Raw genomic sequence first — 17,632 nt, forward strand, 5'->3', positions numbered from 1 at the left:
ATTACCTGAGTTGCACTGAATAGTTTACAATAAACCAAACCGTTCCAAACTTACGACAGCTGGTCACATGCTAAACTACTGCAAATCTAAGACAGAAAACTGAAATTGCAACGCTCCCTCAATTGGACATGTGCACGACTACAGGTGATGAGGAAAAGAAAAGCTCTGGCTGAGTGGTAGCAAGATACAAGGCATGGAGAATCCACTCAGGGATGCTGCCCTGAAAATATATTTACCCCTTCCGCAGCCAAAATGTCAAAGTTGCATGCCCAGCCGGTCCAAACAATGAAGGGGCCCTACAGTTGAGGGAAAAACAAGCTGAAGAACACAGCTGAATCCAACAATGTGGGAAAAAAAAACAACAGCGCTACAAGAGCAGCTGACATTCCACCGAAGTGGAAAATGAACAAGCTGTAAAAACAGCAACAACCGACATTGGGGACCTGTAATGGGCTGTAAGCACAGCAACAAGCCGCGTTGGGAGTAGTATGTAGCAAGATTCACACACATGATTCCCATGTCCTTGTTTGATGCCACTCTGTCGACACTTCGACCACAGCTAAAACTTTAAAAAAAATTAAAAACATGCCAATGCTCGACAAGCGCGAAGTAAAGCACCTCGTACACTCCGATAATCCCGGCGCATACCCGGCGCGTTAAAGTGTACCCCGTCACTGTAGAATACTAGTAGCGATGACCGCCATAACCCGACATGTGACCAGAAAAACACAAAGGGATTTCCCGCCAAAGCCTCCCTCAAGTTGTTGTACAGGGCGTCTACACGTGCATTGAAGTCCCGGATATTTTCTGTACACGAGCCCCGGGCACGACGCAAAACTTAGCTTACAACTAATGATGATACTAAAACGTTGAAATGCCGATGGAGATTCTGCATGAATAAAATAATCCTGTGAGCAATAGCCCCTGGTGAATCATGCACACTGCAGAGATCGTTTGTACCGATGTCGAAAATACAAAATCTGGTGATACGTCTCTCACGTACGATGTCCTCCGAGAAAGTTACCTCCGCTGGTACCCCTCACAAACACGCGTTGTTAAAGTTCAGATGAGGTCCAGCTGCCGAAATGGCAGATTTGCCTGGAGGACGTCTCGGGGCAAAAGAGGATGGTACAAGCCCACACGATGACCTCTTGACCCCCGCCACAGGCGGCGCTGTATGAACGTTTGCAGGAGATAAAATTCCTTACTTTTGTAACTTCTTATATTCCATGTAATATGAGTGCAGTTTCAAGAATAATAAAAAAGCTTTAACCTGTTTTCCCACTTCCATGATTAATGGCAATATAACAATCTGCAAGCACGGAGGCGTTTAAAATACACCGTAAGCTTAAAGAATATTTAGAGATAGATTTCTAGGCAGAGGTGCCCAGTAAGTTCTTATTCAAATTCATCGTGTGTTTGTCCTTGACAAAAATATAAGTAAATACTTTGGCCAAGTGAGCAGCCACACAATGGATTTGATGGTTTTAAAACGGATTTCAATGTCTTTCTCAGGTAATTCATTTGAAGAGATGGAGTAAAGGTGATGTTTCCGTGAATGACGTACTGTCATTGTCCTTTACGGACAGGAGAGGCAACGAAGTCGAAGGTAAATACCGATTCCTTTCACATGACCGTTCTCAATACAAATTCCGGTTTAAAGTATTTTCTAACAATTCAGCGTTTCGGCAGTTATTTTTTAATAACAAGTTGCTCGTGATAATCAATTACAAATACATTTGACTGTGGACATGTTGTTGCGTTTTCTTCCTTCTTAGAGTAGATAGTATGTTATGGTAAACGAAAGATTACTTGGCCTTTATTAATAACTCTCCAGCTTTTTCTCAAGACGCCATTTGCTTTAGTCACGTTATGGATTATAGTTTTACGACAACTCCGCCTTAAACAATTGTACAAATTCCGTTCTGATTTGTCGCTAACGGTGCAAAAAACTTGCAGTAACTGTTTTCTGAAACAGTCGCTACCGATGTTGAATCGCTAGTTGTGTGTGAAGGCTACCGATCACTTTAGGTCTGAAACGGCGACAAAATGGTAGAGACAAATTGCTGCCGACACAATTTTGTGGTAATTCAAAATAGCCCATCTGGAACGATCATGAATGGATGTATGGAGGTGATAATGCCATAGGTGATAATGTATATCAAAATAGCGTGACGCTGTAACATACTGGAAAGTGTCACCATCAGATAAACTATTGTTAATGGATAGTCATTGACTTTATGGTTCGGATGTTTCTTTTGATTTGGAAGTGTAAATTATACAAGTACATTTCATACTTGCTTTTTAATTTACTTCTTGACGTATAAGACAGAGAACTTGATTGATCATGTAGATTACAACAAAATGGTATACTGTAAAATGCCAAAATGTATACTCTGATTTCTTGCATTTGACATAAAGTGTTTGTAAACCACACGGTTTAAAAGTGCAGTTGAAATGAACTTTTTATGGTACATGAAAACTGCAGATTCAATATGTTTCAATATGAGCATGTTCCCTTATTTCGTGACAAAATAGTCGTTCAGGAGCAATTATCCAGATACAATTATCAGGGTCAGTTGTCATGTTACCACCGAGGTCACTAAACCTGAACATCATACACCTGTTTCTTTTCCTTCAGCATCGAAACAACATTTATATTATCTTTCAGTAGGCTGTTGCACTTATCGCAGAGGTTGTCAGAATTTATGAATAAACAGTTATATTTGATATTATGTTAACTTGTATTGTTCTTACCTTATTCCTCATTTACGATGCTCACAATTGATTTCTTTGGTTGTTTTAGTGAAAGACACAGACGAAGATATTGGCATCATGTTTGCTATTAATCCCCCTGGACCAGAAACACACTCAATGATCGAAGGTTTATATCTTGAAGATGATAATGTCACATATTTTGGTTTCACTTTCAACGTAAGTGTATGCATGTAGTACTTTCACATTTCCGTCATTTTTCTTTTTTCCCTTCAGCATCTTAAGACTTGCTTGGGGTATGTATGTCTACGTCCATGTTTCTTCCTATCAATGTCACTTTGCCATTGATAGTCGTTTCTGAAGTAACATCTATAAGGCTTATTATTCTTATCATAGCCCGAGTGGTCTAATGAACGTGCAAACCCACGTTATTCCTAAATATCTTTTTAAAACGACCCCACATTACTGCTACTTTCGATACGCAATGTAAATGTATATTTAATACATAAAACTTGGACGGCATCTTACTTCCGTATTTTCACCGTATGTAAACTAATTTTGCTGAGACAAGCGTATATCAAATTGTTGATTTATAAAAAAAAAAACATTATATTCGTTCTAATTGTTCCTTAATCTTTAAACTACTGTATGTGTCCATTGTGAGAGCTTATGTAGAATGTTGATCGCTTATTGGGTCCCGATCAAAGCTATTTGATGCGGAGGTGAACAAGTTCAGACAAAATTCATTTAAAATCTCTGCATCTATTCACCGTTAGCTTAGGGACAGGACAGAAATAAAGTGTTTGGGAATCGCAATTTTTCGCACAAGCACTTAAGGGTAAAAAAAAAGGGTCACCATATTTTGAGCACTATAAGAAGGCAAAAGGTGGCTGATATTTCCCGATTGACGGCTTGAAGCTCGAAAATGTAACAATATTCCCATTGTTTTATACACACACACACACACACACACACACACACACATAATTATACTTAAAATACAAATACTACTGAACATTTCGACAGTTTAATAAGTTTGGATGTTTTCGGTGACCTCTTTACCAACTCCTTTTTTAGATGTATGTTCATGGGAGAGTCATATAATTTCCACCTCTCTCCTGGCTTTTTTCTAATACTCCATCACATTTTCTGACTTATCTGAGTTTTCTATGATTTCCTTTTAAAGGTGACCTTGCAATTGTGTTTTCGTTTTTATGCAAATAAGTATATTTGACAATTTTATGACCCTATTACCTGTAACTGTTGTTTCACGACAAAGTAAATGAATCTATCAATGCGTGAAAAATACATAAATGCAAAAGTGAAAAAGGTATAGGCCTTAGGATAATTTTTCAGTTTTAAACAAAAATATCGGTCAATACCTGACGACACATACCGTTTAATGCATAGTGTTGACTTATCGGTCAATACCTAACGACACATACCGTTTAATGAATAGTGTTGACTATTTTACAATCGAACATGGTATTTTGGATTGGCCAAGATTCTCTTGAATTGTACTACATAATCATTTCTGTTTCTATCAAAATGAACGGGCAAAATGCCGCCACAATTGCTAAACATAATCATTCCTGATTTATGTGCCTGTTTATCATTCTTTTGCAGGTGTCGCGGCTTTTCCATGCAACAATTATCATGTTAGTGAGCAATGAATCTGTGTTTTGGAATTGCAATGCGTACATCTTTAATGATGTATTCCAGTATTCCGAAAACTATCGTGGTTACCTGTTTTCTGTCGATATAAACTTTCATGGAGACTATTCAAGCATTTTCATCCCAGAGGACTACTTTCTGATGACAGGAGAATACTATCTGACCTTTGCTGTTCCTGGAAGTAAGTTGAACTTGTCACCATTTTTCTTATAGCAACAAATGTTCATCTCAAGTGAAATTGATTTGATTGCAGAGCAATGCGCATCCATTTGACTACTAAGAAACTGGTGGTGAATCCGTTTGCAGTCTTTTGCCATATCTTACTTTTCACTCACTATTTTCCCTTTGTAGACCAAAGAGCCAACTTCTCAATGAGTGTCAAGCAAACTGTTTGCACCTATCTGGACAAGAATACCACTACCTGGGACAGACGGGGTTGCAAGGTATGTGACTCTTAATAAGAAAATGCGGCGAAACTTAAATGAAACCAGTGGTTGCTTATTGACTAGCCTGATCGTATATGCCAGGTTAAGGGTTTTCATTAACATTCACGCATTTATTCTTTGTAGTGTACTAATAATATGTTAACAACCGGCGAGCGTATTCTAAGACATACGGACTATTATATGCAAAACTTTAAATATCTTTTCTGGCGCACACCATTAGATGTTGAAAGAGACTCTTCAGAATTTGACCATTACAATTCGCAGCCATAGACGATTTGATAACATTTTTGAAGTGGGGAGAGTATGAATACTTCAACCTAACACCAACCACCCCCTCCAAAAAAACATCCTTTGGGTGGAATTACCGGAAACATGGAATATGGAAAATGGAAAATGAAATCCGGAATATGTGACATGGCGCCTTAAAAAGTCAAATCTTGTAATCGGGGAAATTTGAAAACACTCGCTTCTGTGTTTTCCGACGTATCAACATATTACACAGCTGTTAGCCCTACGTACGATGCTGTGTTTCCCGGCATCATACGTCGTCCCACCACAGCCCCGCTTAGGTCCATAGACAAATCCGGCGACATCAGTCCCAATTTGGACCGCGCACGAAAAACTGATGACATGCATACTTTCAAGATCACAGTGTCTGAGCTTTCGGAAAATATAGTATTAAAACAGGGGACGGATTTTCTAGCATCTAAAAGTTGCGCACGCACAGATACAGCGAAAATAAAGTCTGCGTGAACTCTCTCTTGTGGCGTGCAACAAGCTTCAAGGTAAATGCAGCCACTGAAGTTTTTACCGACAAAACACATAGACAATGTAGCAAATATCATGGAATTTTTTTCCTGAAAAGTTGAGCTGGCGTTACCGGCACCAGGCCCTGTTACTTTTTTCAATGAACACGTTGTTGACTTCTCCATTGATGGGTTAGGCAAAGATTTCCATGTCTTGAACCAAAAATCTGAAAAAAGTTTAATTTCAAGGCTATCAATGAATTTATCCAACTCAGAAACTTAAGCTAGGATTTTCTGTCTTTTTGGGAAAAAAAAACAACTGACGCTAAACACAGATATGGTCTATGGAACTGAACACAATTTAACTTTAAAACGAGAACGGACGTTTGTGGATACGTTGGTGGAGGTTTTTTCGGAATATTAGCTGCCAGTGGGAACCACTCATCGGTAAAGATAGTCGCTGATATGGGTTGGGCAGTAGAGTCGGTCACAGCCAATGACGGTGTGTCGGGATTTCATCTTGACGTTTATAATTGACGTACGGTGATGACTTGCAATTACGATTGTAGCGATCTATACTGAACTGTCTGCTGCGCTGTTTTTTTCGGTTTATGCACTCTCACTTTCGCCTAAGCTACCACCTTGATTGACCAAGGAAGTATGAGTAGATGCAGATGCAGGAAATGTGATACCTGAAGCTCTTTCTGTGCAGGATTTACCGAATCAGTAGTTTTATTCTCAAACTCATCTATCGCTAGGAACTTCTTGCTACAAGAAGGATACAAGTTTAACCTTTTGTTCCGGATTCCATTTTCCGTTTTCCACCATGTTCCAGGTAATTCTACCCAACCAAAAAATCGCCCCGAAAATTTTCGTGTTCATTTTTAAAGTGAGATGTTTGCTGCCAAGACGTATTCTCAATTCTTTGACCAACCCTCCAATGCATTAATGGTCAATCCTCTTTTATTGTTATTTTCCTTGAATATTAGGTATCATCGACATCCAATATGACGTCAACTCTGTGTCTCTGCAACCATCTGACCACGTTCAATATCAAAACTATTTAGAATTCAGATGACAAAAGGTGAGCAAGAGAGAGAGACAGAACAATAGAACAGGAAATGCATAGCAACAGCGACAAAAATATAGAAATGAAAACAAACAGTCTAACTATAGACAGTAAAGAACAAGAAGGGAGATAATTAAACAATGCTATAGCGACATAGCGAAAAAAATATATAATTACTCAAAACAGACAATTACAGTAGCTAACTTCAAGGGTAGATACACTGTTTGATACTACACAAATAAGCTTGCCTCGACTTCAACTGGTGAGCTAGCTCTCGATAAACGGTACAAATATAATGTCCAGGATAACAAATTGAAAAAAATCGCCTTTCAAAAGCCGACTACAGTCTCCCGGATACTTGTGTTAAGAAATTGAGTATATTTATTTGACTGGTACGTCTACAGGAAAAAAAATCATCTCGTCTTTAGAGATTTAAACTGATCAGATCGTGTTTATAAAGTTTTATATGCTAAACTGAATCACAGGTTTACGATGTTCACGGTATCTTCAGCTACTACATTGAATATATAAAACATTGATCTTGTAGATAGGGTTTTCTGTGGGTCACGTAGGTCATTCAGAGGAAATACACTTACGAACAAGGATATGCACAGCTATGCTAAGTAGTTTCTGTAACTGATACATTAGGTTTCCTGCAGCAAATGTCAGAGCAATTACTGTTCGTACGGTAACTGTGTGAGATTACTAGATAGAAATGGTTGATAATCGCTTTTAAGAATCATTATTATCTGGAAAGATACACTTAGTGAAAGAAGAAATTATTGTTTCCCAATATTGTTCATTTTGTGTAATTTTCAACTGATTTTAAGAGAATATACATTTTTCTAGATACATCATTGATAACGTGGCCACTGTATATCGGGACTTTTGCAGATGACACATGGCCAATGAGAATCCTTCGATATGAGACAACGGGAAAATGTTTTCTAATCGACCACTTTCATTAAATTTCCCGCCGATCAGGTGATGAACTAGCACTTTAAGATTGCGAGTACAAAAATCACTATCTTTCGAAGACGTGCTTTCATGACATGCAGACGAATAGTTTCGTGTTGTTTGACTATAATATTATAAAACAATATCCTATCGTTATGTAATTGTTGTTACAACATGAAATATTTAATATATTACATGTTAACTCTACTCCCATGATGTTGTTCAAAGTGACATAAAAAAGATTTGAACTTTTACTAAAAAAGATTCAGACGAACGAATAATTTTGTAATGTATAACCAGTAGAAAACGAGGCCGTGCGTAAAAATATCATGAACACAAACTATATATTTACTTGGGTTTTATCTATCGTTCTGTTAAATTGTTATAAGAATTAAACTTGTGTGTAAGGAGCAAAATGTATTTCATTGAAATATATTTCAAGAAATTGATGTACAATTTTGCGTCACTATACACCAATGTGATTTCCTAATTGCTCATTATTCAATATACCGATAGACTGCCACATAAACATATACATATGTATGTTTTTGCTGTTATATTTTTCAAAACGACTTTATAATCTGTATTACAGTACTTTCGTTATGTAATTTTGAATTTTTTTTTGGAATTTTTGTGATTTCAAAATGCCTTATTGCAGATTTGGTTTTACTTTCCAGCTCTTTTCAGTGAATCAGTTTCATAAATTGCATTTTGCTGTGCACGAAGCAAATTTCACTTTACAAAATAGATTTCAAGAAAATGGTGTGTGTTTGATAGCTCCTCACTAAATATGCCGATAGACGAATACATAAAATAATACGTATGTTCACAGAAATGTATGCAAGAGCTCATAAATAGTTAAATAGATGCATACAAGGTCACATTGATTCACTGATGCACACATACATATAAACATATATATATATATATATATATATATATATATATATATATATATGTGTGTGTGTGTGTGTGTATATATATATATATATATATATATATATATATATATTGATGCATAGATAGATATATGTATATATATATATATACTGATACACATATACATACAAACCCACCAACCAGTTTCTTGTTATAGATTTGAAAATGCCATATTACGGATTTGCCATCCGGGTTTACTTTCCAGTTCTTTTCCATCTTTATTTGTGTTTGTAGGAAGCCACTCTCATTTTACAAAAATAGATTTCAAGAAAATGGAGGAAAATGGAATAATATTATGTACATGTTATTTGTATGTTATTACACATCCCTCATAACTTTATATGCCTTAAGACGAATGTATAAAAGAATACATATGTTCACAGAAGTGTATGTAACCATATATTGGTTGGTGTTAAATAGATGCATACACAGATACATACATACATACATACATACATACATACATACATACATACATACATACATACATACATACATACATACATACATACATACATACATACATACATACATACATGCATACATACATACATGCATGCATGCATGCATACATACATACATACATACATACATACATACATACATACATACATACATACATACATACATACATACAGACAGACAGACAGACAGACAGACAGACAGACAGACAGACAGACAGACAGACAGACAGACAAACAAACAGACAGACAGAAGGACAGACAGACAGACAGACAGACAGACAGACAGACAGAAAGACATTCTCGATGTAAAACATTCATATGATGGATTTCAATATGCTGTATATTTACCATTGAGGTTTACTTTCCAGTTCACTTAAATTATTATTGTTATTTGCATTTTCGTGTGTACGAAGCAAATTTCATTTCCCAAAAAGATTTTTCGAGAAAATTGCTCAAAATTATGCTTGTACTTCATTCATGTATGTGTTATTAAACTCTTTTCACGACATGCGTCGATAAAAAAATACTTAAAAAAATAAACATCTTCACACAAATGTTTGCAAACACACATATATGGTTACATAGTTGCACAGAGACAAAAATTCATTGATGTATACTTAGATACTTACATAGATGCATACAAAAAGACCAACAGACAGACATGCAGACAGACATAAACAGACATAGTTAATTTAAAAATGTCATATGATATATTTCAAAATATTTTATTACAGATTTGACAGACAGACAGACAGAAGGACATACAGACAGACTGACAGGGAGAAAGACAGACAGACAGACAGACAGACAGACTGACAGGGAGAAAGACAGACAGACAGACAGACAGACAGACAGACATAGACAGACACACAGACAGACAGATAGACAGAAAGAAAGGCAGATTCGATGTTAAAATCGTATCATACATTTCAATATGCTGTATATTTCCCATTTGGGTGTACTTTCCAGTTCACTTTAAAAATCATTATAAATTACACTGACTTGTGTACGAAGCAAATTTAATTTTACCAAAATATTTCAAGAAAATTTTGGAACATTCTGCATGTTGTTTGCGTTATTAAATTCTCCTCGCGACATATATCGATAGACTAATGCATAAAAGATTGCATATCTTCACAGAAATGTATGCAACACACATACAGTAAAACCTCGCTCTAACGACCATGCTTGGGGACAGAGAAAACGTTCCTTAGGGACTGGTCAGTTTCTCCGGCCTGGGGGCCGATGGATTCATGGGGGGAGGGTCACCCTGTTTTTTACTTTGGTGATAGGGGGATCACCATGTATTTGAAATGCCCAATATCGGGTCAGTGTGTTTTTGAATTTCGACACAGACTCATCATATTGCCTAAAATGCATCGTGTCAGCCACAAATTTCATCATTCAGTTGCATTTTTCGGCGCGCCCTTTGGGCGCGTAACTTTAATAATCAGACATATTTTTCAGCACGCCCAACTTTAACATATCAGGCATACATATATCAGAGATATCTGTATGTTCAATATTCTTCAGCGTGATCTTCAAGCGCATTACTTTAATAGATCAGACAATTTTTAGCACGCCCTTCCGGTGCATGACTTTAATATACAAGACATATGTATCAGAGATATCAGGATGTTTCATATTTTTCTCCGCGCCTTTTGGGCGTCATACTTTAATAAAACATAAATTTTTACTACAACCCAAACGGGATTCGAAGCCCCCACTGACGGCAAGATCGCCTAGCTGCTAGGCCTCACACAAAACCAGTCGGCCACCGCTTCCAACCCAAAAGAGTTGGTCACAGTAACCGACTTAGATGTTACAATTATGTGCGCGACCGAGCAACACATATCAGACATATGCCAGAGATATCTTGATGTTGGCTAAGTGAAAGTGCACCGTTATGAAATCTGCATTGCATATGAAAAGCATGACAAATTCCTGATACTTTTCTGTTCTCTCTATGAGAATTCAGTATGGGAAAGCAACATGCACAAATATTTCACAATATTTATTTAATACAGTGATTTATTTAAGAGATAGAAAAATGACAATATATCTTTCATTCTCATTAATGCAACTGTTTTCCTTTGTGTCTCAGGTTTTCTGTAGAATGATGCTTTTTAATGACTAAAATAACAGTTAAAAAGGGCAGTTTTTGTCATTATTAGCTGTGCTTTTATGGTTTCAATGTTACAAGAAAAGGTCATCTCAGACACTGCACACATCAGATTTGGCTAAAATGCCTCTCTATGGCTCCTCAGGAGATTTAATTGGATGGCTGGCAAGTCTTAACACCCATCAAAGTTTTTGATTTACTGCTTCTTCCTCTTTGATATAAATGGTTGACATCCATTTCTGTACAACAGTTCAGGACATCTGGTCAAGCATAGAAAGTGTGAAATACATTCACAGCTCATTCAAAATGTACTGTATTCAAACTTTAAGATTGACACTTTAAAATTCAGATCTTACAAATGACATGTCAACAATTTCATTAAATACAGAATGAATAAATGTATGTAAAATATAATATATATATATATATATATATATATATATATATATATATATATATATATATATGTATATGTCCACCTTTTTGTTTTACAGTTGTCGCATGTGGGGGTCACCCTGTTTTCGTAATTTGGAATAGGGGGTCACCCTGTTTTCAAAATTTGGAATAGGGGGGTCAGCCACTTATTGACGTCGGCAAAAAATAATCCACCCCCAGCCCGAAGAAACTGACCAGTCCCTTAAACTGGGGTATTCGTTCAATTTAGGGAATTCGAATCCACACTAGCCCTCTTGGAAGACACATTGTACGTACGTTATGACCGATAATTCGTACTACTGGTGGTCGTTAGGGCGAGGGATTACTATATATGGTTACATAGGTGCATACACAGAGACATACAAACATTGATGCATACATAAAAACCTACATAGATACAGATAGACAGACAGAAAGACAGGCAGGCAGACAGACATACTCGATTTAAAATTTCATATTATAGATTTCAAAATGCCGTATTACAGATTTCCCATTCGGATTTACTTCAAGTTCTTTTAAATCATTATCGTAAATTACATTTTCGTGTGTACGAAGCTACTTTCATTTTTAGTCCAGTCAAAATAGGGTTAGATCGACCACAAATTGCAACATAATGTTTTGTTCAGAATGCATTTTGTTTAACATGTGACATTTGGTTAATTATGTTATTTTGTAGAACGGCTGGCAGCCATATTTGATTTATGCACGTTAGACACATTTCCCCAAGGCAGATACGAGTAAACATTTGATATGTTGATCTGGGTACCTCTCCAACATGAAGTCTGAAGAAAAAAATTCTGTCGCAATTTGTGGTTGGCTGGTGGCCAAAATCTCGTAGATTGACGGGACTATTTAGAAAAATAGATTTCTTGAAAATGGTGGAAAATTCTGTTTGAATTTTGCTTACGTATGTGTTATTAAACGCTCCTAACAACATTTTATGCCTTTAGACGAATGCATAAAAGAATGAATATGTTCACAGAGGTGTATGCAAGCACACATACATTGTTGTTAAATAGATGCATACACAGATCTTTACATACACAGATCCATCCATCCATCTATCCATCCACCAACCCACCCGCCCACCCACCCATCCACACATCCATCCATCCATCCATCCATCCATCCATCCATCCATCCATCCATCCATCCATCCATACATACATACATACATACATACATACATACATTTAACTTTCTTTTTGCTGTTATATTGTTCAAAACGACTTTATAATCTGTATTACAGCAGTTTCGGTATGTAATTTTTCAATGAGTTTTCTTGACGTGAACGACTGGATCATTTTTTTGTTTTATCCACAAAGTAATAAAATTCATTCACTTGCACCAACCTATTTGTCTCTTTGCCATGTTGTAACAGCCAGTGTAGGAGACATATTTGATAATATATGTTTGACATAAAGGTACGAGACATATTTGCACACAAAAGGTACAATGAGAATCGAGACCTGGAATATCATGTCACTGCCATTTTATCATAAGGATTTAAAGGAGTAGCTACAACAGACAACTTATGAATCAGCTTCACTTACTGAAAGCATTACCATCCAGACTGATAGTTCGACTCACAGTCCAAAGGCACAAGTGTAACAAATAATGAAATCTGTCTAGGCATGCCTTGGCAACTGGTTTGAGACTGAAAAAATTAAAACAAAATTGCCACCATGCACATATATTCGACTGTATCAGGAAACATGTTGATTTGCAGCTGTATGCCATAGTACTATACACTTGTACTAAGTTTCAATGAAATTGGAACAGTCATGTACGAATAGTGGCTCTGGAAGGACAAATATAAAAAAAATCAAATGGCCGCCAGGCTGCCATATAAAATTGTATTGGGAGATAAATTGACGTACTTTCGAACGTCATGATATTATCTATTTTTTCCCGAGTTCGATCATGTCAGTTCATGTCAGAATATTGGCGCCAAACCGACAAATATTAAAACAAAATTGCAACAAAAATCCCATACTTGACCGTATCGCAAAATAAATTAAAATACATATATAAGTTATATTAAACTTCCTGTGTGCAAACTTTTAATGGCATCTGTCGAGGTGTCTGAAAATGGCCGCCTGGCAGCAATATTGTATCGGTAACAAAATAAATCGACGTGCATAAGTTAACATAGTGTGTTGTCCTTTAGCAAGTTTTACACAAACCGGTTCAGTCATGATGTCCGAGAAACGGTCGCGGACAGACTCGTGCACGTACGGAACCAAATCCGTAAATCCCCATTCCGGACTTCTTCCGCGGAAACTAACAAGCTTGCTTCAGAGAGAGAATCTTTGCCAGTCTCACTGCATCAACTGGTATTCAGTCAGTTTTTTAGTTAATCGTTTTTAAATCTATGATAACATCACGGAATATCTAATCATAGCTGCATACAAAGCTTTCATTCGATGTACGACGTCTTGGTTCCTTCTCAGCGCAGTCACTGTGTCGCATTAGCTGTAACTTTTGATGCAATTTTTGTTAATTTTCTTCTGCTTGGAAAATGAGTTCTCTCGTTTTACTTCCAAAGTCACGCCGGAAAGCAAAGCTTTCTACATGTCAACACGGCATGCTATTGCCCCCTCAATAGCAGTCAGAAACACATACCTCCAGGTCAATTATGAACACTATGAAATTCGGTAAATCCGTACATTTAGTCATCGCAGAACTGTTACAACTGTTCGAATTTGTAAGTCTTAGAGCATGAAGCATCTTCTTCAGCTATCGTTTGTGACAAGATGCAAAATTTTACAGTAGGGGCATGTTTTTTTTCTTCCCAGGCCCTTATCTTCACAAATCTAGTATAGCGTCATCTCAGGGTATAAGATGTAATTTGATCGTGAATCCAATCATCCGTGACAATCATTTCGTCATATGTCGCTAATCAGATGACGTATGAGTACATTTACTTCGGAATTTCAACACTAAATTCAAAAGGAGTTTAGAAGAAAGGGGTCAATCAATCAAAAGTGTAGAAATCAGTGTACAAAAAGTCTAATTTTAACTCTAACAGAACATACGGCAGAGTTCACTCAAGTTTACCATAATGAAGCAGTAGGTTCTTTAACCTTGTTCTTCAATATTCATATCGAAACTTAAGTTGGTTTTAAAATAAATACGGCTAGTTTTCAATCGGGTTCGAACCCACAACATACAGCATCAGTCGCGAAACTTCGTGCACGAAACTCAATTAACTAAACATTTTAGGATCTACACTGACACTTTTTAGAACGCAAAGGTAAACAAATCGAGAATGGATACGTGCAAAATGCATTTCGAAAGATCTTTTTGAGTAAGTTAAAGATGAGAGACTCAGTATTTTTCGAGCGAACAGTTCCACATGTTGAACCGTGAAGAGGGTCTAAAAGTTGATAAGTCGTTCCCATCATACCTCATTATCAGTTGCAGTAAAAAAATAATACAAAATTTGATTGACCACTACCGCATGTTTTGGAAAATTTGCCCCAAATTAGACGGGAGTGGGACACAGTGTCCCTTGGTTTAAAATGTTGTCTGCAATAATAATTGCAGACAACCAAGATATGAAACCCGATTCGGTCGATGACTTTCCATCGCAAGACCTGCTACGAGATTGTCTGTAATGTTTTCCGCGCTCTCGAGGCATTACGAGGATATGGAGCTGGCTGCAGTTGTTTGCTACTAAATATCGTATCGCGATGGTGACTGCAGCCGAAGAAATTTAGACAAATATTGTCTGTTTTGAGGTTGCTTTGGTAGCTGCAAAAGCCCGATATTGAAGCGTGGACATGTGATTTTTATGGTTATTGGCAGACACAAACGAAAGTACCTGTTTGTTCTTCCTCTATACGTACACCCAAATGGCGAATACCTTACAAAACAGATGCATATTTTTTTGAGTTATAATCAACTTTTTACACCATTTAGATTAAGCTCTATCTACTTATATATGTATATTTTAAGGGGTCGCGGTCAGAAAATGGCCGGGTAGCGAATCATCTTGTCGATGTATACTGTTTTAAAACTAGTTTGCTAATCAAATTTCAATTTCCAGCCATAAAGGAACGAAGTTATTAATTGATACTGTTCAATTATTTAAAGGCCTTGCACTTTCTTAGCAAACACTATCAAAGTCTATAAGTGCGATACATACCAGGTATATCCGACGAGTCGTGGCCATGGCACAGAAGTCGTTGAATGCTGGCGCGCGAGGGCGCTACTTACAGGAATAGATACGGCTCTCCGTAGTTTATTTTATGGCAACAGCTATATTCGTTACTATAGACATCTTGGCGCGGAAATAAAGAACATTTTTTCTCTTTTGGTTTTCTACATTACTGTAAGAGCTGTTGTCAATTCAAATATTTACCTTTACTTCAGTGCTTGTAAAATCAATTAATCAAATTGAAGATGCAGACTCATCAGTGCAGACATACTATATTCTTCTGGCTAAATACTTTGTGCTGCACTTGAGAATTATTTCTCTGTCCAGAGATTTCGACAACTATCCTGCCGTCGTTATCAATGGTGTTGAAATAATTCTTCGGTGCAGTACAAAGTATTTAGCTACAAGAATTAAGATAGTTCTTTTCAGGATGTGTTATGCAACATGCCTGAACTCAGCTCAGCTTTGAAGAGAGAAACCGGAAATCTCCCACTTTATGATTGACTCCAATAATGTCCGTTACAACTATGTAGTCTTTAGCAGAGAAGGACGAAGCTTGCAAATACCATCGCGCAAGATAAAGCTCCTCCCTGTGCCTTGCTGTGTTCTGATGAAAATTTCGGCTGGTGTTGTTTTTATCTGTGTCTCGCGTGTCAACTTAGTATGTCTAATATCGTCGAAGTTACACGTAACACGATTAGAATTGATTTGGGATAATTAATTCTTCATATTTTTCAAATTTATCAAAAGTGTTAAGTGCTATATAGCTGAGTGTAGACTTGGTTCAAGTCGGTGAATGTCTAAAAAAAACATTTGTACTAGTTCATACAAACCTTTTTGGAAGTTTGGCAGGCCAGGTTTTCCTCGCGATTGAACCCGTTACCTTTGAGTCTGCGCAGTAGTGAGTTAGTTTCTGCAGGATTCATCTACTTGGACTTCTTGAACAGTACCGGCTTAGACGAACTGTGTACACAGTGACGTAAAGCAAATACAAAGCGATTGACAGCCCTCCGCCGGTTATTCTTGCTGATAAGGAGAACGCCTCAGCTTCGACATCAAGGACATTACATGCTTGGCAAATGGCATAAAATTTGCAAATCGACTGCGTTTTAAGACTGATCGTTTAACCATCACAAATCATGGGAGACTACAAGAGAAAAGTTGTCGAAGTCATATCGAAGTCATATCATGTCGAAGTCATAGTCATGTCGAAGTCGGGGAAATTGCGTGAAATCACCGACGTACGACGTCGCCACACATTGTTCTGATTTTCATCGCTTCGGACACGTAAGAGAGCAGGCTACTTATTGAAAACTCCTCCACATATTGCTCTAATGAAGGAGCAAGCCTGTAAGTTGAACGAAAGAGGACTGAAAGCTGTGACAGTATACATCAGCAACCAGAAAGTTTATATAACCAGTGTAGTGGAAGGCTGGTTCAATTATGTTTTCGGTGATGAACAGAGGCCGTGCTGACTTTGATGGGAATGATCGCACTCGACATGTTATCAAAAATGCCATGTGAGTTTTATGCACATATCTTGGGGATCGAAAGGCAACTCCTCCCAATATGCCAAATACGATGATGTCGTCTTATGAATAATATATTACTAAATACAAACGCCATCTCATGCATAATTTATAGCAATGCAAATCGTGCAAGAAAGCCAAGTCTGTGATTCCGGGAGAAACTCCCCTGTATAGCGTTCACCCCACTAATCTTGTTCACCCTACCCAGTGAGCAGGGTGAATGCGTTTCACATGCAAACAGAACACAAATCATCGCGTTCACCAAGCTCAAACATTCACAAATCACAGACTTGAACCAAGTCTACGCTGAATGTTGCAATATTACAAATTACTCATAAACACAAGTGTGTAACTTAAAAGAAATACATGTAGCA

At 37.2% G+C, this 17,632-nt stretch overlaps 1 protein-coding gene across 1 annotated transcript; it reads left to right on the forward strand.

Annotated features, from left to right (window-relative positions):
* The first annotated feature begins 2,810 nt into the window (after positions 1-2,810).
* Positions 2,811-7,943, forward strand: LOC139148715 (polycystin-1-like protein 3). Its single transcript, XM_070720191.1, has 4 exons — positions 2,811-2,934; positions 4,342-4,570; positions 4,741-4,832; positions 6,571-7,943. Exons 1-4 carry the CDS (start codon positions 2,836-2,838, stop codon positions 6,646-6,648), a joined length of 498 nt encoding a protein of 165 aa, XP_070576292.1. The 5' UTR covers positions 2,811-2,835; the 3' UTR covers positions 6,649-7,943.
* The last annotated feature ends 9,689 nt before the right edge of the window (positions 7,944-17,632 follow it).

Source organism: Ptychodera flava, chromosome 13 (assembly GCF_041260155.1).
Source record: "Ptychodera flava strain L36383 chromosome 13, AS_Pfla_20210202, whole genome shotgun sequence".
In the NCBI taxonomy this organism is placed as follows: Eukaryota; Metazoa; Hemichordata; class Enteropneusta; family Ptychoderidae; genus Ptychodera; species Ptychodera flava.